We start from the raw sequence: 25,763 nt of genomic DNA, 5'->3' as shown, positions 1-25,763 counted from the left end.
GGGGGGGGACCTTAGATGGCATTTCTAGTCAGATTTCCAATAGCGAGTTCCTCAGTAAATTTAAAAAATATTCCATCGAAACCTTTCAAACTATGCCCATCAGTGTCCTTGCGCGCAAAGAATCAAGCTCAATTTTTGTAGCTTCCTCGAAGGCCTACAAACGGACGCAATTAGCAGAAACGCACCAAGATGATTCATTCACCCTGGGGGCGTGGCCAGTGTGTGGGCGGGGCTGGCTTCCAGTGCAATGTTTTTAAAACGAGCGGCAAAGATTGCGGAGACTCGATTGTGCGCCGCGCACAATTTGCGCTTAAAATTCCGCCATCTTTGGCGGCGGTTAGGCCAATATTGAGCGAATTGTGCGGGACCCCCCTGAGTCGATGAGAGGGTCTGAGAATGCCTTGTGTGGGGCAGGACATTGCACATTTGGCTACCCACATTCTGGAGACTTGAGGAAAATGTTTCATTTGATTATGAAGTTTTTATTGCTGAATTTGTTTGAAAGCATCGTCACAGTATTTGAGCATGAATCTGTGTAAATTCCCTCGCCTCGGCCAGTGGTGTTTTGTCCCCAGCTTACGCCATGTGTCTGAAGGCTCACTTTAAATCATGCTAATGATTATTTTCAGGATTGTTCTTAACTTTTCCTTCCTTTGTTTCTGGCTACACCTTCTTTTGAACAGCCAGAAACTCATCCTCTCCTGGAAAAGAGCGAAAGATTAGTCACCTCACAGCTTGTTACAGGCTGGAGTCAGCGTGCGGCAATACACGAAGCTCAGAGCACTTTCTCTCCTGCCCTTCCCTTTGATTCTCAGGGGTGCTCGGTCCCATTAACCATATTTACACCCTCCACCCCTTCATGAAGGACAAGGACCCTCAGATTTTGCCCTCTATTTCTTCCCTTGAGCATCATCATCATAGGCAGTCCCTCGAAACGAGGATGACTTGCTTCCCACGCCGAAAAGGGATGAGTTCACAGGTGTTTCGATGAAAGACCTACTATTGCAGACCCCAAACTACATCTTGAAGGGTGGAAGGTGCCTGTGCGTGGATTTTTTTTAACGTGTGGTGACCGTTGCACACCAGCCACCACACGGGCTTGACCGAGCTCGGTCTTGGTCCAGTGGCAAGGGTTAATCAAGGCGACTGGAGACCAGCTCTGCTGCACAGACCTAGTGCACGCACATAGCGCAGTGTGAGCTGGCCCGTGCTGCCCCTGGGCCCTCGGCTCTTCTGGGCCTCGAACTCTCACCTGTCCTGGGCCCCGACCACATCCCTCTACGAACTCTTGCTGCTCCTTCGCCCCGACCTCGTCGCTCCTGCCTGCACTGCCCTCCAGCACCTGTGGTCTGACTGACTCACTTCAGTCCCAGGCTTTGGTTGGTAACTGTGAGTTCTACCATGTCCAACCCCTTGCAACTGATGTGGCCTGGAGGTAGAGCTGTTCTCATAAGAACATAAAAATTAGGAGCAGGAGTAGGCCCTATGGCCCCTCGAGCCTGCTCTGCCATTCAGTAAGATCAAGGCTGATCTTCGACCTCAACTCCACTTTCCCTGTCCGATCTCCACATCCCCTCGACTCCAAAAATATATCTATCTCAGCCTTGAATATATTCAGAGACTCAGCATCCACAGCTTTCTGGGGCAGAGAATTCCAAAGATGCACCACCCTCTCAGCAAAGGACCTTTCCAATACCTTCCGGGACTGCATCACAGTACTCCTGACACTCCTTCTGGGTGTAGAATTTGTTGCCGTTTCCTTGGCAACCGCTGTATTTGAAGGGAATGCATTTCCCGATAATCGAGTCAAATGCCCAGAGATTGACAATGGATCTGCAGGGGCCAAATACGATGGGCAGTCTACAGGCAGCTGCAACAGAGAAGAGAAGACATGTTGGAAAGAGGGTCAATAAGAGCAGTTAAACGCAATGCAACTGGGAATCTCCAACATGGGTCAAGGACACACTTGGAATGGGGTATGATCCTCCCATGGTGGAATGGCCTGCCGACACTCATTGACTAGACTCAGACGTGAAGACTGACTGACTGTAGACAAGGTACTAGGTGCCTGTCAGCACAGGTGGAACTAGGAATCACAGGATCATTTGGGGTGGCAGGGGGGAAACTGGAGGAAAATACAATCGGACCCTAGTCGGGATCTAATCTTGTGTTCAACATTCCTCCATTGGTTTGGTGCAGTCACTCTGTCCGTTGACCTGTGAGGTACCTGTTCATAGGTGTACCCCAACCCAGAGTAAAGACAGACTGGTGTACCCGGGCCAACGTACACAACTCCCGACCCAGAGTACACACAGACTGGTGTACTCGACCCCCGAGTACACACAGACTGGTGTACCCGACCCCCGACCCAGAGTACACACAGACTGGTGTACCTGACCCCCGACCCAGAGTACACACAGACTGGTGTACTCGACCCCCGACCCAGAGTACACACAGACTGGTGTACTCGACCCCCGACCCAGAGTACACACAGACTGGTGTACTCGACCCCCGACCCAGAGTACACACAGACTGGTGTACCCGACACCCGACCCAGAGTACACACAGACTGGTGTACTCGACCCCCGACCCAGAGTACACACAGACTGGTAGCAATGTAACAAAAACAGTTACTGCTGGAAATCTCAGCAGGTCAGGCAGCATCTGTGCAGAGGAAACAGAGTTAACGTTTTGGGTCGATGACCCTTCGTTAGAACTGGCAATAGTTCGAAATGTAACAGATTCTTAAGGAAGTTACATTTAATCTGTTACATTTTGAACTATTTCCAGCAATTTCTGTTTTTATTTCAGATTTCCAACATCTGCAGTATTTTGCTTTTGTAACAAAAACAGATTATTTGGTCATTATCACATTGCTGTTTGTGGGAGCTTGCTGCGCGCAATTTGGCTGCCGCATTTCCACATTGCAACAGTGATTACACTTTAAAAGTACTTCATTGGCTGTAAAGTGCTTTGAGATGTCCGGTGGTCATGAAAGGCGCTATATAAATGCAAGTCTTTTTTTTTTGCAGGTATATGCAATCACTCTGAGTGAAGAGACTCAACAGTGTACACAGTTTGTTGGTATCTCACCGACAGTCCTACAGGTCTGCAAACAATCCCGCTCACTCGCAAAGTTGTTGCCGTTTCCAATACAGCCGCCATAATTGAATTTCTCACAGGTCATGGTGGTGTGGTTGTAGTGGAACTTGGATTGGAGCCCAAAGCAAGGCCCAGCATCAGGCGGCAGTCGGCAGAATTCTTCGAGAAATGGAAAACAACAAGATTCATTTATTATAAAAACAGAAACTGTTGGCAATCTCAGTGGGTCAGGCAGCATCGGTGGAAAGAAAAACAGAGTTAACATTAGCTCTGTTTCTCTCACCACAGGTACTGCCTGACCCGCTGAGATTTCCAGTATTTCTGTTTTATTCCAGATACCAGCAACCGCAGTATAATGCTTATTAATTTATTAATTGATACATAAAATCACCATCATGAAACCCCTCCCCCTCACACCCCAATAACAGATTCAGGAACCCTCCCCCTCACACCTCAATAACAGGATCAGGAACCCTCCCCCTCACACCTCAATAACAGGATCAGGAACCCTGCCCCTCACACCCCAATAACAGAATCAGGAACTCCCCCTCCCCTCACACCCCAATAACAGAATCAGGAACCCCTCCCCCTCACACCCCAATAACAGGATCAGGAACCCTCCCCCTCACACCCCAATAACAGGATCAGGAACCCAACCTCCTCACACCCCAATAACAGGATCAGGAACCCCCTCCCCCTCACACCTCAATAACAGGATCAGGAACCCTCCCCCTCACACCCCAATAACAGAATCAGGAACCCTCCCCCTCACACCCCAATAACAGAATCAGGAACCCTCCCCCTCACACCCCAATAACAGAATCAGGAACCCTCCACCTCACACCCCAATAACAGGATCAGGAACCCCCCCCCCCCTCCCCCTCACACCCCAATAACAGAATCAGGAACCCCCCCCACCCCCCTCACACCTCAATAACAGAATCAGGAAACCCTCCCCCTCACACCCCAATAACAGAATCAGGAACCCTCCCCCTCACACCCCAATAACAGAATCAGGAACCCTCCCCCTCACACCTCAATAACAGAATCAGGAACCCTCCCCCTCACACCCCAATAACAGAATCAGGAACCCTCCCCCTCACACCCCAATAACAGAATCAGGAACCCTGCCCCTCACACCCCAATAACAGAATCAGGAACCCTCCCTCTCACACCTCAATAACGGAATCAGGAACCCTCCCCCTCACACCCCAATAACAGAATCAGGAACCCTGCCCCTCACACCCCAATAACAGAATCAGGAACCCTCCCTCTCACACCCCAATAACAGAATCAGGAACCCTCCCCCTCACACCCCAATAACAGAATCAGGAACCCTGCCCCTCACACCCCAATAACAGAATCAGGAACCCTCCCTCTCACACCCCAATAACAGAATCAGGAACCCTCCCCCTCACACCCCAATAACAGAATCAGGAACCCTGCCCCTCACACCTCAATAACAGAATCAGGAACCCTCCCTCTCACACCCCAATAACGGAATCAGGAACCCTCCCCCTCACACCCCAATAACGGAATCAGGAACCCTCCCTCTCACACCTCAATAACGGAATCAGGAACCCTCCCCCTCACACCCCAATAACAGAATCAGGAACCCTGCCCCTCACACCTCAATAACAGAATCAGGAACCCTCCCCCTCACACCTCAATAACAGAATCAGGAACCCTGCCCCTCACACCCCAATAACAGGATCAGGAACCCCCTCCCCTCACACCCCAATAACAGGATCAGGAACCCCCTCCCCTCACACCCCAATAACAGAATCAGGAACCCTCCCCCTCACACCTCAATAACAGAATCAGGAACCCCCCCACCCCCCTCACATCTCAATAACAGAATCAGGAACCCTCCCCCTCACACCTCAATAACAGAATCAGGAACCCTGCCCCTCACACCCCAATAACAGGATCAGGAACCCCCTCCCCTCACACCCCAATAACAGGATCAGGAACCCCCTCCCCTCACACCCCAATAACAGAATCAGGAACCCTCCCCCTCACACCTCAATAACAGAATCAGGAACCCCCCCACCCCCCTCACACCCCAATAACAGAATCAGGAACCCTCCCCCTCACACCTCAATAACAGAATCAGGAACCCTGCCCCTCACACCCCAATAACAGAATCAGGAACCCTGCCCCTCACACCCCAATAACAGGATCAGGAACCCCCTCCCCTCACACCCCAATAACAGGATCAGGAACCCCCTCCCCTCACACCCCAATAACAGGATCAGGAACCCTCCCCCTCACACCTCAATAACAGAATCAGGAACCCTCCCCCTCACACCCCAATAACAGGATCAGGAACCCTCCCCCTCACACCTCAATAACAGAATCAGGAACCCTCCCTCTCACACCTCAATAACAGAATCAGGAACCCTCCCCCTCACACCCCAATAACAGAATCAGGAACCCTGCCTCTCACACCCCAATAACAGAATCAGGAACCTATCCCCCTCACACACTAATACTCTCAGCACAGTTTTTGTTTTTCTCAGTGCAGGTTTTTTTATTTGTTGACGGGGTGTGGAATTCAACTCTTCTGTCAATGTTTGGACAAAGGCTGTAATGATGTCTGGAGCCGAGTGGTCCTGGCAGAACGCAAATTGGGCACTGGTGAGCAGGTTATTGGTGAGGAATTACCCAGTGCAATATCCAGTGCAGTGTTTAGTGTTGTGCCAGTGCTGTATACAGTGATTTACCCAGTGCTGTAAGCAATGATTTACCCAATGCTGTACGCAGTGATTTACCCAGTGCTGTAAGCAATGATTTACCCAGTGCTGTACGCAGTGATTTGCCCAGTGCTGTGCGCAGTGATTTACCCAGTGCTGTATGCAGTGATTTACCCAGTGCTGTAAGGAATGATTTACCCAGTGCTGTATGCAGTGATTTACCCAGTGCTGTACGCAGTGATTTGCCCAGTGCTGTATGCAGTGATTTACCCAGTGCTGTACGCAGTGATTTACCCAGTGCTGTATGCAGTGATTTACCCAGTGCTGTATGCAGTGATTTACCCAGTGCTGTACGCAGTGATTTGCCCAGTGCTGTGCTCAATGATTTACCCAGTGCTGTATGCAGTGATTTACCCAGAGCTGTACGCAGTGATTTACCCAGTGCTGCACGCAGTGATGTGCCCAGTGCTGTACGCAGTGATGTGCCCAGTGCTGTACGCAGTGATTTACCGAGTGCTGTACGCAGTGGTTTACCCAGTGCTGCACGCAGTGATGTGCCCAGTGCTGTACGCAGTGGTTTACCCAGTGCTGTACGCAATGATTTACCCAGTGCTGTACGCAGTGATGTGCCCAGTGCTGTACGCAGTGGTTTACCCAGTGCTATACGCAGTGATTTACCCACTGCTGTACGCAGTGATGTGCCCAGTGCTGTACGCCGTGATGTGCCCAGTGCTGTACGCAGTAATTTGGCCAGTGCTTTACTCACCTTGCCTACGAGTATTGTTGGTGAGGGGCGCAAAGGCCGACCCTTCCTCATCCTCTGCTCCGGGTGCCCTCCGTGCTCGTCCCTTATGCAGAGAGAGTGATGGAGACAACGTATCAGTAATCACATAATGACCATAAACATGCTGTGACAAAATAAAGCATTATTTCTCTTCTTTAAGCTTGTAGTGTTTCTTTAACTCATTTACAAAATATTCACTCAGGAGTTAAGAAGGAGCTGCAATTATGACCATGGCTCTGACAAGCTTCATACAACATTTGCAAGACTTTCTTTCAGAATCTTGGGTTGAGGGAACATCTGAAACAAACAAATTCACCCACAAAGCTCTGATCCCTGGGGCATTCTCCATCCCCCAGCCCCGATCCCCGGGACACTACATCCCCTGATCCCCGGGACACTACACCCACCCCCGATCCCCGGGACACTACACCCCCCCGATCCCCGGGACACTCAGCCCATAACGCATTCTGCCATCTCTGTCTAATATGTAGGAAGTGAATGAAGTGCCGACTGACCTTGATAGGGTTGGCTGGGATAGGTTCCCATGGAGCGCATTCACCTGTCAGAATGGGCACATGGTTAGGAGCATGTCTACAAAATCAATGCAACATTAGCATTTCATAATGGTCACTGGAATGCAAGAGCGATTGGAGGGTCCAGGATGGTAAAATGCCTGAATTATCTTCCTCAGCCTGACTACAGTGTAACAATCTGACCTCAATGATCCCACATCACATAACAACGTCATCAACTGATTTCAAATGCTTTCTCTTACCTCTGTCTCTCTTCCTCCTTCTATCTCTCCCACTCTGACTCTCTCTCCTTTTATTTCTCTTTTCACACTCTTTCCATTTTAATTTGAGATTGATTATAACTATGTTATGTGGAATATCAACACATGGAGCAGGGTGTAGTGCAGGTGAGGTAGCCCAGCATCTGTTGCTGCATTCTACAGTCTGAGTGAGTGAGTAAATCTCATTCTCAGCAGAAATTCTATTTAATTCATCAGTTTGCCCATTTCTGTACCCCGATATATAACAGAGTTTGCAACAGGCTTTAATGTAATCAAGTAGTTTGGGGTGTCTGTTTCGAGATTAACAGATACCTGGGAGTTAGTTACAGGCTGGAATCTAATCGAGGGGTTCAGGTGGGGGTGGGGGGGGGGGAGTTATATATAGAATAACAGATACCCAGGAGTCAATCATAGGCTGGAATCTAATTGAGGGATTCGAGGGATTTATAAATAGAAATAATAGATTTCTGGGATTGAGTTATAGGGAGTTTATATATATAGAATAACAGATACCCAGGAGTGAGTTACAGACTGGAATGTAATTGAGGAGGTCAGGTGATTTATATATAGAATAACAGATACCCGGGAGTGAATTAAAGGCTGCAATTTAATCGTGGGGTTCGGGGGGTTTATATCTAGAATAACAGATACCTGGGATTGCATTAGAGGCTGTAATCCAATTGAGACATTCGGTTGTTTATATATAGAATAACGAATACCTGGGAGTGAGTTACAGGCTGGAATCAAATCGAGGGATTCGGGGGTTTATATATAGAATAATGGATACCCGGGAGTGGGTTACAGGCTGGAATCTAATCGAGGGGTTGTGGGGGGGGTTTATATATATAAAATAACATGTACGCAGGAGCGAGTTACAGCCTGGAAACTAATTGAGGAGTTCGGTGGTTTACGTATAGAATAACAGATGCCAGGAATCGTGTTACAGGTTGGAATCCAATCAAAATGTTCGGGTGATTTATCTGTAGAATAACAGTTACTGGAAGGCTGTAAAGTGCCTAATCGAATGATGAGGTGCTGTTTCTTGAGCTTGCGTTGAGCTTCATTGGAACAGTGTAAGAGGCCGAGGACGGAGATATCAGCGTTGGAGTGGAGCAGGGAATTAAAGTGACAGGCGACCGGAAGCTCGGGGTCATGCTGATGGACTGAATGGAGGTGTTCCGCAAAGCGGTCACCCAATCTGCGTTTGGTCTCCCGAATTTACAGGAGACAACATTGTGAGCAGCGAATACAGTATACTAAATTTAAAGAAGTACAAATAAATCGCTGTTTCACCTGGAAGGAGTATTTGGGGCTCTGGATGCTGGGAAGGGGGGAGGTAAAAGGGGCAAGTATTGCATTTACTGCGCTTAGAAACATAGAAACATAGAAAATAGGTGCAGGAGTAGGCCATTTGGCACTTCGAGCCTGCACCACCATTCAATAAGATCATGGCTGATCATTCACCTCAGTACCCCTTTCCTGCTTTCTCTCCATACCCCATGATCCCTTTAGCCGTAAAGGCCATATCTAACTCCCTCTTGAATATATCCAATAAACTGGCATCAACAACTCTCTGCGGTAGGGAATTCCACAGGTTAACAACTCTCTGAGTGAAGAAGTTTCTCCTCATCTCAGTCCTAAATGGCTTTCCCCTTATTCTTAGACTATGTCCCCCGGTTCTGGACTTCCCCAACATTGGGAACATTCTTCCTGCATCTAACCTGTCCAGTCCCGTCAGAATTTTATATGTTTCTATGAGATCCCCTCTCATCCTTCTAAACTCCAGTGAATACAGGCCCAGCCGATCCAGTCTCTCCTCATATGTCAGCCCTGCCATCCCGGAAATCAGTCTGGTGAACCTTCGCTGCACTCCCTCAATAGCAAGAATGTCTTTCCTCAGATTAGGAGACCAAAGCTGAACACAATATTCCAGATGAGGCCTCACTAAGGCCCTATACAACTGCAGTAAGACCTCCCTGCTCCTATACTCAAATCCCCTAGCTATGAAGGCCAACATACCATTTGCCTGCTGTACCTGCATGTCAACTTTCAATGACTGATGTACCAAGACACCTAGGTCTCGTTGCACCTCCCCTTTTCCTAATCTGCCAACATTCAGATAATATTCTGCCTTCGTGTTTTGGTCACCAATGTGGATAAACACATTATACTGTATCTGTCATGCATTTGCCCACTCACCTAACCTGTCCAAGTCACCCTGCAGCCTCTTAGCGTCCTCTTCACAGCTCACAACGCCACCCAGCTTTGTGTCATCTGCAAACTTGGAGATATTACACTCAATTCCTTCATCTAAATCATGAATGTATATTGTAAATAGTTGGGGTCCCAGCACTGAGACCTGCGGCACCCCACTAGTCACTGCCTGCCATTCTGAAAAGGACCCATTTATCCCGACTCTCTGCTTCCTGTCTGCCAACCAGTTCTCTATCCACATCAGTACATTACACCCAATACGATGTGCTTTAATTTTGCACACTGATCTCTTGTGTGGGACCTTGTCAAAAACCTTTTGAAAGTCCAAATACACCACATCCACTGGTTCTCCCTTGTCCACTCTACCAGTTACATCCTCAAAAAATTCTCAAAGATTTATCAAGCATGATTTCCCTTTCATAAATACATGCTGACTTGGACCGTTCCTGTCACTGCTTTCCAAATGTGCTGCTATTTAATCTTTAATAATTGATTCCAACATTTTCCCCACTACTGATGTCAGGCTAACCGGTTGATAATTACCCGGTTTCTCTCTCCCTCCTTTCTTAAAATGTGGTGTTACATTAGCTACCCTCCAGTCCATAGGAACTGATCCAGAGTTGATAGACTGTTGGAAAATGATCACCAATGCATCCACTATTTCTAGGGCCACTTCCTTAAGTACTCTGGGATACAGACTATCAGGCCCCGGGGATTTATTGACTTTCAATCCCACCAATTTCCCGCCTAATAAGGATTTCCTTCAGTTTCTCCTTCTCACGAGACCCTCGGTCCCCTAGTATTTCCGGAAGGTTATTTATGTCTTCCTTCGTGAAGACAGAACCTAAGTATTTGTTTCACTGGTCTGCCATTTCTTTGTTCCCCATTATAAATTCTCCTGAATCTGACTGCAAGGGACCTACATTTGTCTCCACTAATCTTTTTCTCTTCACATATCTATAGAAGCTTTTGCAGTCAGTTTTTATGTTCCCAGCATGCTTTCTCTATATTCTATTTTTCCCCTCCTAATTAAACCTTTTGTCCTCCTCTGCTGAATTATAACATTCTCCCAGTCCTCAGGTTTGCTGCTTTTTCTGGCCCATTTATATGCCTCTTCCTTGGATTTAACACTATCCTTAATTTACCTTATTAGCCACGGTTGAGCCACCTTCTCCATTTTATTTTTACTTCAGACAGGGATGTACAATTGTTGAAGTTCATTCCTGTGATCTTTAAATGTTTGCCATTGCCTATCCACCGTCAATTCTTTAAGTATCACTCGCCAGTCTATTCTAGCCAATTCAGGTCTCATACCATCGAAGTTGCCATTCCTTAAGTTCAGGACCCTAGTCTCTGAATTAATTGTGTCTCTCTCCATCATAATAAAGAATTCTACCATATTATGGTCACTCTTCCCCAAGTGACCTCGCACAACAAGATTGCTAATTAGTCCTTTCTCATTACACATCACCCAGTCGAGAATGGCCAGCCCTCTAGTTGGTTCCTCGACATATTGGTCTAGAAAACCATCCCTAATACACTCCAGGAAATGCTCCTCCACCGCATTGCTACCAGTTTAGTTAGCCCAATCAATATGTAGATTAAAGTCACCCATGATAACTGCTGTACCTTTACTGCACGCATCCTAATTTCTTGTTTGATGCTGTCCCCAACCTCACTACTACCGTTTGGTGGTCTGCACACAACTCCCACTAGTGTTCTCTGCCCTTTGGTATTCTGCAGCTCCACCCATACAAATTCCACATCATCCAGGCTAATGTCCTTCCTTACTATTGCGTTAATTTCCTCTTTAACTGGCAATGCCACCCCACGTCCTTTTCCTTTCTGTCTATCCTTCCTGAATGTTGAATACCCCTGGATGTTGAGTTTCCAGCCTTGGTCACCCTGGAGCCATGTCCCCGTGATGCCAATTACATTATATCCGTTAACATCTATCTGCACAGTTAATTCATCCACCTTATAATGAATACTCCTCGCATTGAGGCACAGAGCCTTCAGACTTGTCTTTTTAACATATTTTGTCCCTTTATAATTTTGCTGTAACGTGGCCCTTTTTGCTTTTGGCTTGGGTTTCTCTGCCCTCACTTTTACTTTTCTTCTTTCTATCTTTTGCTTCTGCCCCCATTCTACTTCCCTCTGTCTCCTTACATAGTTTCCCATCCCCCTGTCATATTAGTTTAACCCCTCCCCAACAGCACTAGCAAACACTCCCCCTCAGACATAGGTTCTGGTCCTGCCCAGGTGCAGACCGTCCAGTTTGTACTGGTCCCACCTCCCCCAGAACCGGTTCCAATGTCCCAGGAATTTGAATCCCTCCCTTCTGCACCATTCCTCAAGCCACGTATTCATCTGAGCTATCCTGCGATTCCTACTCTGACTAGCATGTGGCACTGGTAGCAATCCCTACACGGGAATATGCCGTGGGAATTGGAGGGGCTGTTGGGGGTGATTGCGGTGTGGACGAGGGTGTCGCGGAGGGAGTGGTCCCTTCGGAATGCTGAAAGAAGATTGGAGGGCAAGTTTTGTTTGGTGGTGGGATCACGCCTGGAGGTGTTGGAAATGGCGGAGGATGATTGAATGTGGAGGCTGGTGGGGTAGACAGTGAGGACAATGGGAACCCTATCGTGTTTCTGGGAGGAGGGAAAGTGGTGAGAAGTGCGGAAAATAGAACGGGCACGGTCGAGGGCCGTGTCAACCACGGTGTAGGAGAGAATGGAAGACATATCAGAAACATTGATATGGAAGGTGCCATCGACAGAACAGACGGGATGGAGACGGAGAAACTGGAAGAATGAAATGGAGTCCTTACAGGAAGAGGGGTGGGAGGAAGTGTAGACCAGGTAGCTGTGGGAGTCAGTGGGCTTATGGTGGATATTGGTCAATAGCCTGTCCCCAGAAACGGAGACATGGAGTCGAGGAAGGGAAGGGACCTATTGAGTATTTCCAGCATTTTCTGTTTTTATTTCAGATTTCCAGCATCCGCAGTATTTTGCTTTTGTACGAGAGCCTTCCGTTTTATCTCCATGTGAACTCACCTTTACCATAATCTTGGACCTGTCCAAACCCTATGGTGAAACCCTGACCCTGCAGCACTCCCCAAAGCCTTTGAGTCTTTCTCTGATTGAGAAGGTTCACACTGCAGGAGAGGGGACAAGGGCACCAGCAGCTCACAGCTAGGTGATGTCAAGCTTGGCTTCCAAAAGCTGTTTTATTGTAAGGGCAGTCGCGATGACCATTGCTAGCACATTACAGACTGTGTCCCCCCTATCCCATGTCCAACCTTTCCCCTCTCGACAAGTCCGGTCTGCTTAAATAGGGTTCCACTTCCATGACCGATCATTTGAAAGTCCCCCCATTGTCGGACACTCGGGGACTCATGATGTCCATACCTTTGGTCAGAAATACAAGCGCTGATGCTGAGATCCCTTGTTCCAACGCAAACTCTTTGAAATTCTCATTGATTAGCTTTCCCAGCATCGGTGTCCTCCCTGTGAGATGAGCATTCAGTTATAGGTACAGAAATAATGCTCGAAAGTACTGTGTGAAAGAAGTGTTGCAGAATCTCTTACCGTAGAGGGACACTGATATTGTCGTGTTCCCATCTTTCTTAGTCTCATAGAATACAAAAGCAAATTCATGATAGTTGGTGTGAGCGACTCGAATATCGGACCTGAATCCGTTGACTGCAAAACAAAATCATAGGTTGTTTAATCATTTTCTGGGCCTGGTTTGACCCCTCTGACCTTGCAAACTGTCCCATCGGCAACCTCCCATTCCTATCCAAAGTCCTTGACTGGTGTCATCTCCCAAATCCATGTGCATCTGTCCCACAACTCCATGTTTGACTCCCTCCAATCAGGTTTCTGCCTAGCCACAGCACTGAAATGGCTCAGCAATGTCACGAACGACATCCTATGTGACTATCCCTCCTCGTCCCTCTCGACCTGTCTGCAGCCTTTGACACGGTTGACCACTCCATCTTCCTCCAACGCCTCTCCACCACCGTTCAGCTGGGTGGGACTGCACTCACCTGGTTCCATTCTTATCTATCTAATCATAGCAAGATACTCTCCTGCAACGGCTTCTCTTCCCGTTCTCGCATCGAAATCTCTGGTGTCCCCTGAGGATCTATCCTTGGCCCCCTCTTATTTCTCATCTACATGTTGTCCCTTGATGAAATAATCTGAAAACACAGCGTCAGTTTTCATATGTACGCTGATGACACCCAGCTCTACCTCACCAGCACTTCTCTCGAACCCCTCCATAGTCTTAAATTGTCAGACTGCAGGACCGGAACTGATGTCTTTGGCGGAGTGTTTGCTAGTGCTGTTAGGGAGGGTTTAAACTAAAATGGCAGGGGGATGGGAATCTATTCAGGGAGGCAGAGGGAAGTAAAAAGGGGGCAGAAGCAAAAGGTAGGAAGGAGAAAAGCAAGAGTGGAGGGCAGAGAAATCAAGGGCAAAAATCAAAAAGGGCCACATTACAACAAATTCTAAAAGGACAAAGTGTGTTAAAAAAACAAGCCTGAAGGCTCCGAGTCTCAATGCAAGGAGCATTCGTAATAAGGTGGATGAATTAACAGCACAGATAGCTGTTAACGGATATGATGTGATTGAGATTACGGAGACACGGCTCCAAGGTGACCAAGGCTGGGAACTCAAAACCCAGGGGCATTCAATATTCAGGAAGGACAGACAAGAAGGAAAAGGAGGTGGGGTAGTGTTACTGGTTAAGGAGAAGATTAACGCAATAGTTAGGAAGGACATTAGCTTGGATGATGTTGAATCTATATGGGTAGAGCTGCGAAACACCAAAGGACAGAAAATGTTAGTAGGAGTTGTGTGCAGACCACCAAACAGTAATAGGGAGGTTGGGGATGGCATCAAACAGGAAATTAGGGATGCGTGCAGTTATCATGGGTGACTTTAATCTAGATATTGATTGGGCTAACCAAACTGGTAGCAATACGGTGGAGGGGGATTTCCTGGAGTGTATAAGGGATGATTTTCTAGACCAATATGTCGAGAAACCAACTAGAGAGCAGGCCATCCTCGACTGGGTCTTGTGTAACAAGAGAGGATTAATTAGCAATCTGGTCATGCGGGGCCCCTTGGGGAAGAGTGACCATAATATGATAGAATTTTTTATTAAGCTGGAGAGTGACACAGTTAATTCAGAGACTAGGATCCTGAACTTAAAGAAAGGAAACTTGGATGGTATGAGACGTGAATTGGCTAGGATAGACTGGAGAATGATACTTACAGGGCTGACAGTGGATAGGCAATGGCAGACATTTAAATATCACATGGATGGACTATAACAATCGTACATCCCTGTGTGGCGTAAGAATAAAATAGGAAGGTATCTCAACCGTGGCTAACAAGGGAAATTAGAGAAAGTGTTAAATCCAAAGAATAGGCATATAAATTGGCCAGAAAAAAGTAGCAAACCTGAGGACTGGGAGAAATTTAGAATTCAACAGAGGAGGACTAAGGGTTTAATTAGGAGGGGGGAAAATAGAGTATGAGAGTAAGCTTGCAGGTAACATAAAAACTGACTGCAAAAGTTTCGATAGATATGTGAAAAGAAAAATATTAGTGAAGACTAATGTCAGTCCCTTGCAGTCAGAATCAGGTGAATTCCTAATGGGGAACAAGGAAATGGCAGACCAATTGAACAAATACTTTGGTTCTGTTTTCACTAAGGAAGACACGAATAACCTCCCAAAAATACTAAGGGACCGAAGGTCTAGCAATAAGGGGGAACTAAGGGAAATCCTTATTAGTCAGGAAATGGTGTTAGGGAAATTGAAAGGACTGAAGGCCGATAATCCCCAGGGCCTGATAGACTGCATCCCAGAGTACTTAAGGAAGTGGCCCTAGAAATAGTAGACGCATTGGTCATCATTTTCCAACATTCCATGGACTCTGGTTCAGTTCCTATGGATTGGAGGGTAGCTAATGTAACCCCACTTTTTAAAAAAGGAGGCAGAGAGAAAACAGGGACTTAGAGATCAGTTAGCCTGACATCAGTGGTGGGGAAAATGCTGGAATCAATTATTAAAGATGTAATAGCAGCACATTTGGAAAGCAGTGACAGGATCGGTCCAAGTCAGCATGGATTTATGAAAGGGAAGTCATGCTTGACAAATCTTCTAGAGTTTTTTGAAAATGTAACTAGTAGAGTGGATAAGGGAGAACCAGTGGATGTGGTGTATTTGGACTTTCAAAAGGCTTTTGACAAGGGATTAGTGTGCAAAATTAAGGCACATGGTATTGGGAGTAATATATTGATGGATAGAAAACTGGTTGGCAATGAGAATAAACGGGTCCTTTTCAGAATGGCAGGCAGTGACTAGTGGGGTGCCGCAGGGTTCAGTGCTGGGACACCAGCTATTTACAATATACATTAATGACTTAGATGAAGGAATTGAATGTAATATCTCTACGTTTGCAGATGACACTAAGCTGGGTGGCATTGCGAGCTGCGAGGAGGATGCTAGGAGGCTGCAGGGGGACTTGGACAGGTTAGGTGACTGGGAAAATGCATGGCAGATGCAGTATATTGTGGATACGTGTGAGGTTATCCACTTTGGTGGCAAAAATAGGAAGGCAGATTATTATCTGAATGGTGACAGATTCATAAAATGTATTTCTATGTGTGGTGAAGATACTCCCACAGTGCTGTTAGGGAGTTCCAGGATTTTGACCCAGTGACGATGAAGGAACAGCGATATATTTCCAAGTCAGGATGTGACTTGGAGGGGAATTTGGAGGTGGTGGTGTTCCCATGCGCCTGCTGCCCTTCTAGGTGGTAGAGATTGTGGGTTTGGGAGGTGCTGCCGAAGAAGCCTTGGCGAGTTACTGCAGTGCATCTTGTAGATGGTACACACTGCAGCCACGGTGCGCCAGTGGTGGAGGGAGTGAATGTTTAAGGTGGTGGATGGGGTGCCAATGAAGTGGGCTGCTTTGTCCTGGATGGTGTTGAGCTTCTTGAGTGTTGTTGGAGCTGCACTCACCCAGGCAAGTGGAGAGTATTCCATCGCACTCCTGACTTGTGCCTTGTAGATGGTGTAAAGGCTTTGGGGAGTCAGAAGGTCAGTCACTTGCTACAGAATACCCAGCCTCTGACCTGCTCTTATAGCCACAGTATTTATGTGGCTGGTCTAGTTAAGTTTCTGATCAATGGTAATCCCCAGGATGTTGGTGGTGGGGGATTCTGTGATGGTAATGCTATTGAATGTCAAGGGGAGGTGGTTCGACCTTCTCCTGTTGGAGATAGTCATTGCCTGGCACTTCTGTGGTGTGAATGGTACTTGCCACTTATCAGCCCAAACCTGCATCTTGTCCAGGCCTTGCTGCATGCGGGCATGGACTGCTCCATTATCTGAGGAGTTGCGAATAGAACTGAACACTGTGCAGTCATAAGCAAAAATCCTCACTTATGATGGAGGGAAAGTTATTGATGAAGCAGCTGAAGATGATTGGGCCTAGGACACTGCCCTGAGGAACTCCTGCAGTGATGTCCTGGGGCTGTGATATTTGGCCTCCAACAACCAAGATTAGTGCATTTAAAATTTAAAAAGGGGATATAATAAATAAACTAATCAAACTCAAAGAGGATAAAACCCCTGGTCCGGATGGATTGCATGCACGCATTTTAAAATAATGTCGGGAAGAGATAGCAGAGGCATTACTACACATATTTAATAACTTGTCAGAAAAAGCTGTAGTGCCAGAGGACAGGTTGATAGCTAACATAATACCTATATTTAAGAAGGCGGATAGAACAGGCAATTATAAACCAGTCAGATTAACATTGGTGGTAGGAAAAATAATGGAATCCCTACTAAAGGAGAAAATAGAAGACCATCTAGGCCCTGGTTTCATGAGCTGCAAGGCCCGCCCATTTGCCGCCCAAAGGACCACCGATGGCCACCGAGAGACCGGGTGGTACTTTGCCTGAAAGATTCCTCTAACAGAGGTGGCAGCAAAATAACGGCTTACGTTGTCAATCTGGGCGGCAGCGGGCAAGAGCTCTCCATCTCGGCGGCAAATGAGCTCGCCGCCCAAGTGCTGCCGAGGATGGAGTCGGGCCCAGGGAGGGTGGAACTCTGAAAAGTAAAAAAACACCCCCCAAAAAAATCACCAGAGCACCTTCAGGGGACCCCATCCAGGTAAGTCGCTGTAAAACAACAATTTAAAAGATGTTCACTAACCTTCTTTTGCAGGACTTCATACCTACTGTCGGGGTTAGAACAGCCTCCACACAACGGGCCTTCCACCTGCTGCCACCGACTCCCGCCGCACCAATCTGGCATCTTGGCAGGTGGGAGGCCACTTACGCCACTTGGCCGCCAGAGGACATCAGCGAGCAGCTCCCGGCGGTACCCCCTTCCCGCCCTCTCCAGCCCAAGTGGAAACTGGGAGAGAGAGGAAAATGGCAGGAAAACTCGCCGGCAGTCGGCGGTAAGGCCACCAATACGGAGGCGCTGGAAACCAAAAATATAATAACCAGCATGGATTTCCAAAGGGAAAGTCTTGCTTGACCAACCTCATTGAATTTTGTGAAGAGGTAACAGAGAGAGTAGACAATGGTAGTGCAGTAGATGTAATTTATCCAGATTTTCAAAAGGCCCTTCCATAAGGTATCCCATAATAGACCGATGAACAAGGTCAGAGAATGCGGAGTCAGGGGACAATTAACAGAATGGATAACTAGCTGGCTTCAAGAAAGCAGAGAGTTGGGATAAAAGGTAGCTATTCTCAGTGGGAGAAGTTGGACAGTGGTATTCTACAAGGATCAGTGCTGGGACCACTGTTGTTCACAATCTATATTAACTTTGGAATCAAAAACACAATTTCCAAATTTGCAGATGACACCAAATTGGGAGCGATAGTCAATACTGAGGAGGAATGCAACAAATTACAGGAGGACATTAATAAACTTGCAGAATGGGCATATAATTGGCAAATGAAGTTCACAGATAAATGTGAGGTATTACATTTTGGTCAGAAGAATAGGGAGGTCACTTATTACTTGTAGGGTCAGAGTCTCGGTGGGCTAGAGGAACAAAGGGATCTCTGAGTACAAATACACAATTCACTAAGAGTTGCGACACAGGTTAGCAAGGCCAGAAAAAAGCAAACCAAGGACTAGGGTTTATTTCTAGAGATAAAGAATTTAAAAGTAGGGAAGTTATGCTAAACCTGTATCGAACCTTGGTTCGACCACAGTTAGAGTACTGTGTACAATGCTGGTCGCCATATCATAAAAAGGATCATCATCATAGGCAGTCCCTCGGAATCGAGCATGACTTGCTTCTACTCGAAAAATGAGTTCTTACGTAGCTGAACAGTGCAATATGAGAACCACAGTCCCTGTCACCGGTGGGACAGATAGTCGTTGAGGGGAAGGGTGGGTGGGACAGGTTTACCGCACCATAAAAAGAATATCGAGGCACTGGAGAGGGTGCAGAGAAGATTTACAAGGATGATACCAGAAATGCAAGGGTAGACATAATCAGGAAAGGATGAACAGGCTGGGTCTCATTTCTCTTGAAAAATGAAGGCTAAGGGGTGATCTAATAGAGGTCTTTAAATTCTGAAAGGTTTTGATACTGAATGTTTTCACTTGTGGGGAAAAGCATAACTAGAGGCCATCAATATAAAATAGTTACCAAGAAATCCAATAGGGAATTCAGAAGAGACTTCTTTGGATAAAGAGTGGTGTGAATGTGAAATTCGCTAACACACGGAGTGGTTGAATTGAATAGTATAGATACATTTAAGGGGAGGTTAGACAAACATTAGGGAGAAAGGAATAGAGGGTTATGCTGATAGATTTAAATGAGGAAAGATGGGGGAGGCTCGACTGGAGCATAAACACCGGCATGGACTGGTTGGGCCGAATGGCCTGTTTCTGTGCAGTATATCTGATGTAACCACAACCATCTTCCTTTGTGCTCGGTATGATTCCAGCCAGTGGAGAGTTTTCTCCCTGATTCCCATTGACTTCAGTTTTACTAGGGCTCCTTGATGCCACACTCAGTCAAATGCTGCCTTGATGTCAAGGGCAATCACTCTCACCTCACCTCTGGAATTCAGCTCTTTTGTCCATGTTTGGACCAAGGCTGTAATGAGGCCTGGAGCCGAGTGGACCTGGCGGAACCCAAACTGGGCATCAGTGAGCAGGTTATTGGTGAGTAAGTGCCACTTGATAGCACTGTCAACGACACCTTCCATCACTTTGTTGATGATCGAGAGTAGACTGATGGGGCGGTAATTGGTTGGATGAGATTTGTCCTGCTTTTTGTGGACAGGACATACCTAGGCAGTTTTTCACATTGCTGGGCAGATGCGACTGCAGTTGTACTGGAACAGCTTGGCTGGAGGCGCGGCTAATAGAGTGAATTGAATTGGCTAAAGACTGGTATCTGTGATGGTGGGGATCTGAGGAGGAGGCTGGGTTCTGGGAGTCAGAACAGTGCATGAGATTCAGAACTGTAGCCTGACCAGGTGTTTGATGGGACAGCGTAGAGGGAGCTTTACTCTGTATCTAACCCCGTGCTGTACCTGCCCTGGGAGTGTTTGATGGGAGAGTGTAGAGGGAGCTTTACTCTGTATCTAACCCGGGCTGTACCTGCTCTGGGAGTGTTTGATGGGACAATGCAGAGGGAGCTTTATTCTGTATCTAACCCGTGCTATACCTGCCCTGGGAGTGTTTGATGGGACAATGTAGAGGGAACTTTACTCTGTATCTAACCCGTGCTGTACCAGCCCTGGGAGTGTTTGATGGGACAATGTAGAGGGAGCTTTACTCTGTATCTAACCTGTGCTGTACCTGCCCTGGGAGTGTTTGATGGGACAGTGTAAAGGGAGCTTTACTCTGTCTCTAACCCGTGCTGTACCTGCCCTGGGAGTGTTTGATGGGACAATGTAGAGGGAGCTTTGCTCTGTATCTAACCCATGCTGTACCTGCCCTGGGAGTGTTTGATGGGATAATGTAGAGGGAGCTTTACTCTGTATCTAACCCATGCTGTACCTGCTCCGGGAGTGTTTGATGGGACAGTGTAGAGGGAGCTTTACTCTGGGGTGAAATTCAGTAGCACCCCAGAGTACACTACTGCATCGAATGAATAATTTGAACAGAATGTTATTGTAAGTGCTGCCCCTCCGACATTACAGTTCTCCCTCAGTACTGACCCTCCGACAGTGCAGTGCTCCCTCAGTACTGCCCCTTAAACAGTGCAGCACTCCCTCAGTACTGCCCCTTCAACAGTTCAACACTCCCTCGATACTGACCCTCCGACATTACAGTTCTCCCTCAGTACTGACCCTCCGACAGTGCAGCACTCCCTCGATACTGACCCTCCGACAGTGCAGCACTCCCTCAGTACTGACCCTCCGACAGTGCAGCACTCCCTCAATACTGACCCTCCAACAGTGCAGCACTCCCTCAGTACTGACCCTCCAACAGTGCAGCACTCCCTCACTATTGCACTGGAGCTTCAGCCAGGATTATCTGCTGAAGTTCTGGACTGAGGCTTAAACTCATGAGCTTCTGACTCAGGAGGGAGTGTGCTACCCACTGAGCCATATCTCACATATGTTGCGGTGAATAAGAAGTGCTGACCCTACAGGAAGCAGCCTTGTGTCTATTTTTATTGAGTGTTTTTCCATACATGCAGGGGAGACATATTTGAAGACTCCTGGAATCGCCTGAATCTCATATTCTACTGTCATGTCAACACATGTTCCATTCCTAGGGACAAAATAAAACAGGGAGTTAGAGATTGTTAGGAATTTGTCGAATTTTAGTCACCAATGAGACATGGGCACTGGTGGTCAGACTGTAGTGCGCCGGGGGATTGACGGTGAGACTGTAGTGTGCCGGGGGATTCACGGTGTGACTGTAGTGTGCCGGGGATTGACGGTGTGACTGTAGTGTGCCGGGGATTGACAGATAGTCTGTAGTGTGCTGGGGATTGATGGTCAGACTGTAGTGTGCTGTGGTTGGCAGTCAGTCTGTAGTGTGCCAGCGGATTGACGGTGACAATGTACTTTGCCGAAGGTTTGACAGTCAGTCTGTAGTGTGCCAGGGATTGTTGGTGAGACTGTAGTGTGCCGGGGATTCACAGTCAGTCTGTAGTGTGCCAGGGAATGACGGTCGAACTGTAGTGTGCCAGGGGATTGATGGTCAGTCTGTAGTGTGCCTGGAATTGAAGGTGAGACTGTAGTGTGCCGGGGGAATAACGGTCAGACTGTAGCGTGCCGAGGGATTAACGATGTGACTGTAGTGTGCCGGGGGTTTCATGGTCAGACTGTAGTGTGCCGGGGGATTAATGGTGTGACTGGAGTGTGCCGGGGGATTGACGGTGAGACAGTAGTATGCCAGGGATTGACCGTCAAACTGTAGTGTGCCGGGGGATTGATGGTCAAACTGTAGTGTACCGGAGGATTGATGGTCAGACTGTAGTATGCCGGGGGATTGACGGTCAGTCTATAGTGTGCCGGGGGATTGATGGTAAGTCTGCAGTGTGCTGGGGGATTGACGGTCAGTCTGTAGTGTACCAGGGGATTGACGGTCAGTCTGTAGTGTGCCAGGGGATTGACGGTCAGTCTGTAGTGTGCCAGGGATTGACAGTCAGTCTGTAGTGTGCCGGAGGATTGACGGTCAGTCTATAGTGTGCCGGGGGATTGACTGTCAGACTGTAGTGTGCTGGGGATTGACTGTCAGTCTGTAGTGTGCTGGGGATTGACAGTCAGTCTGTAGTGTGCCGGGGATTGAGAGTCAGTCTGTAGTGTGCTGGGGGATTGACGGTCAGTCTGTAGTGTGCCGGGGATTGACGGTATGACTGTAGTGTGCCGGGGATTGACTGTCAGTCTGTAGTGTGCTGGGGATTGACTGTCAGTCTGTAGTGTGCCGGGATTGAGGGTCAGTCTGTAGTGTGCTGGGGGATTGACTGTCAGTCTGTAGTGTGCAGGGATTGACGGTCAGTCTGTCGTGTGCCAGGGGATTGACTGTCAGACTGTAGTGTGCTGGGGATTGACTGTCAGTCTGTAGTGTGCTGGGGATTGACAGTCAGTCTGTAGTGTGTCGGGGATTGACGGTATGACTGTAGTGTGCCGGGGATTGAGGGTCAGTCTGTAGTGTGCCGGGGATTGACTGTCAGTCTGTAGTGTGCCGGGGATTGAGGGTCAGTCTGTAGTGTGCCGGGGGATTGACTGTCAGTCTGTAGTGTGCCGGGGATTGAGGGTCAGTCTGTAGTGTGCCGGGGATTGACTGTCAGTCTGTAGTGTGCCGGGGATTGAGGGTCAGTCTGTAGTGTGTCGGGGATTGACTGTCAGTCTGTAGTGTGCCGGGGATTGAGGGTCAGTCTGCAGTGTGCCGGGGATTGACGCTGTGACTGTAGTGTGCCGGGGATTGAGGGTCAGTCTGTAGTGTGCCGAGGATTAACTGTCAGTCTGTAGTGTGCCGGGGATTGAGGGTCAGTCTGTAGTGTGCCGGGGATTGAGGTCAGTCTGTAGTGTGCCGGGGATTGGCGGTATGACTGTAGTGTGCCGGTGATTGACGGTCAGTCTGTAGTGTGCCGGGGATTGACGGTATTACTGTAGTGTGCCGGGGATTGACAGTCAGTCTGTAGTGTGCCGGGGATTGACGGTATGACTGTAGTGTGCCGGGGATTGACGGTCAGTCTGTAGTGTGGTGGGGATTGACTGTCAGTCTGTAGTGTGCTGGAGATTGACGGTCAGTCTGTAGTGTGCCGGGGATTGGCGGTCAGTCTGTAGTGTGCCGGGGATTGACGCTGTGACTGTAGTGTGCCGGGGATTGACTGTCAGTCTGTAGTGTCCCGGGGGATTGACGGTCAGTCTGTAGTGTGCCGGGGATTGACGGTCAGTCTGTAGTGTGCTGGAGATTGAGGGTCAGACTGTAGTGTGCCGGGGATTGACGGTCAGTCTGTAGTGTGCCGGGGATTGAGGGTCAGTCTGTAGTGTGCCGGGGATTGACTGTCAGTCTGTAGTGTGCCGGGGATTGACTGTCAGTCTGTAGTGTGCCGGAGATTGACTGTCAGTCTGTCGTGTGCCGGGGATTGACGGTCAGTCTGTAGTGTGCCGGGGATTGAGGGTCAGTCTGTAGTGTGCCGGGGATTGAGGGTCAGTCTGTAGTGTGCCGGGGATTGACTGTCAGTCTGTAGTGTGCCGGGGATTGACTGTCAGTCTGTAGTGTGCCGGGGATTGACGCTGTGACTGTAGTGTGCCGGGGATTGAGGGTCAGTCTGTAGTGTGCCAGGGATTGGCGGTCAGTCTGTAGTGTGCCGGGGATTGGCGGTCAGTCTGTAGTGTGCCGGGGATTGAGGGTCAGTCTGTAGTGTGCCGGGGATTGAGGGTCAGTCTGTAGTGTGCCGGGGATTGGCGGTCAGTCTGTAGTGTGCCGGGGATTGACTGTCAGTCTGTAGTGTGCCGGGGATTGATGCTGTGACTGTAGTGTGCCGGGGATTGAGGGTCAGTCTGTAGTGTGCCGGGGATTGAGGGTCAGTCTGTAGTGTGCCGGGGATTGACGCTGTGACTGTAGTGTGCCGGGGATTGAGGGTCAGTCTGTAGTGTGCCGGGGATTGACGCTGTGACTGTAGTGTGCCGGGGATTGACGCTGTGACTGTAGTGTGCCGGGGATTGACTGTCAGTCTGTAGTGTGCCAGGGATTGACGGTGTGACTGTCGTGTGCCGGGGATTGAGGGTCAGTCTGTAGTGTGCCGGGGATTGAGGGTCAGTCTGTAGTGTGCCGGGGATTGAGGTCAGTCTGTAGTGTGCCGGGGATTGAGGGTCAGTCTGTAGTGTGCCGGGGATTGGCGGTCAGTCTGGTCTACCTCGAACAGCCCTTGGGTCAATTCCAGTACCGCACATTATGAAATGTGATTGCTGATTGCTGCCGACATGTTGTGAAAAAGCCGTGCTCACCTGTCGTATGTAAAGCTGCCGTTCATTTTATCCATTGCCTCATTTGCTGATAATGTTACCCTGTTAATTGTCATCTGTGACTTCGCTTTCTTGAACCAGGGACAGTTACAGCCGGCTGCGAGCGAGTACCAGTCACCGAGGAACTGCGAGAACACAACAGGGTTAAAACCACTGTCCCCAATCCCAGGATCCCAGAGTTGCTGCATTAAATCTGACATTGATTACCTGACTCAAGTCAAAGTTTTCCTTCAATGGAAGATGGCGGTTTGGGTCGAGTGGGGCAGCAGCTCCGGTCCCCAGCAAGAACGCCATGAGCATCAGCACCGTAACAGTCCTCATTGTCTCTGGTCCGTTCCCAAGTAAGAGAATAAACTGACAACGTGCAGCTACAGGGAGCAGTCTGCCTGCGGATGTCCCAATCCCAGGTTATTTACAGCAACATTTAGTCAAACAACCACTGTTTATGTTAGTCGTTAATCATTTATCGCAGCGCGATGGAACTATTGAGAAATCAGCAAGAACCCAGAGAGCCGATTAGGTCGTCTGGGGTGGATTTTTGGTTGTCTATAGCCCCATTTAGTGACCAGTACATTAGAGTTAAAGTTAGAGTTAATGCGAGCGTCCGTGCTTCCCGACCGGACGTGCAGCTTTTAGCGCCCGACGGGGACGCAAACCGCGAGCGCCTGGCTGCTGGCGATCAGTCTGATCCTGCCGTCACTCCAGGTGCAATGTCCACGCTTGTGCCCACGGTTCAGCTTGAGGAAAAGTCATTTTCAAAACTTTAATGGGGGCATTATTAGTTTGCCAGTGTCGCATTCTACACGCTCGAGCAAGGCGGCGTCAAGAGGTCGGGGCCAAAATTCATCGTTGCCGGAAGCAGGTCGTACCGACCGTTCCTTTTGCAATTGGTATGGTGGCCCATGTTGCCAAATTCAGCTCTTTCTCGTTTTTTTCGAGCGAGCCGGAAATCGGTCATAACGGGGGAGCACTATTGTGGAAGCACACAAGATGCCTTTATTGGGGAAATTGATGGGATTGAAGGCCGATAAATCCCCAGGGCCTGATGGATTGCATCCTAGAGTACTTAAGGAGGTGGCCTTGGAAATAGCGGATGCATTGACAGTCATTTTCCAACATTCCATTGACTCTGGATCAGTTCCTATGGAGTGGAGGGTAGCCAATGTAACCCCACTTTT

The 25,763-nt window shown here is 48.3% G+C and overlaps 1 protein-coding gene across 1 annotated transcript; it reads right to left on the bottom strand.

The window, feature by feature from the left end:
- Positions 1–635: 635 nt before the first annotated feature.
- Positions 636–24,906, bottom strand: ambp (alpha-1-microglobulin/bikunin precursor). The gene is made up of 8 exons (XM_070863265.1): positions 24,793–24,906; positions 24,568–24,710; positions 21,294–21,373; positions 13,180–13,293; positions 13,000–13,098; positions 3,094–3,261; positions 1,697–1,870; positions 636–701 (listed from the first exon to the last, which is right to left on the bottom strand). Exons 1-8 carry the CDS (start codon positions 24,904–24,906, stop codon positions 664–666), a joined length of 930 nt encoding a protein of 309 aa, XP_070719366.1. The 3' UTR covers positions 636–663.
- Between the last annotated feature and the right edge of the window lie 857 nt (positions 24,907–25,763).

This window comes from Pristiophorus japonicus, chromosome 20 (genome assembly GCF_044704955.1).
Source record: "Pristiophorus japonicus isolate sPriJap1 chromosome 20, sPriJap1.hap1, whole genome shotgun sequence".
Lineage (NCBI taxonomy): Eukaryota > Metazoa > Chordata > Chondrichthyes > Pristiophoridae > Pristiophorus > Pristiophorus japonicus.
This window is presented reverse-complemented; position numbering and strand designations above follow the sequence as displayed.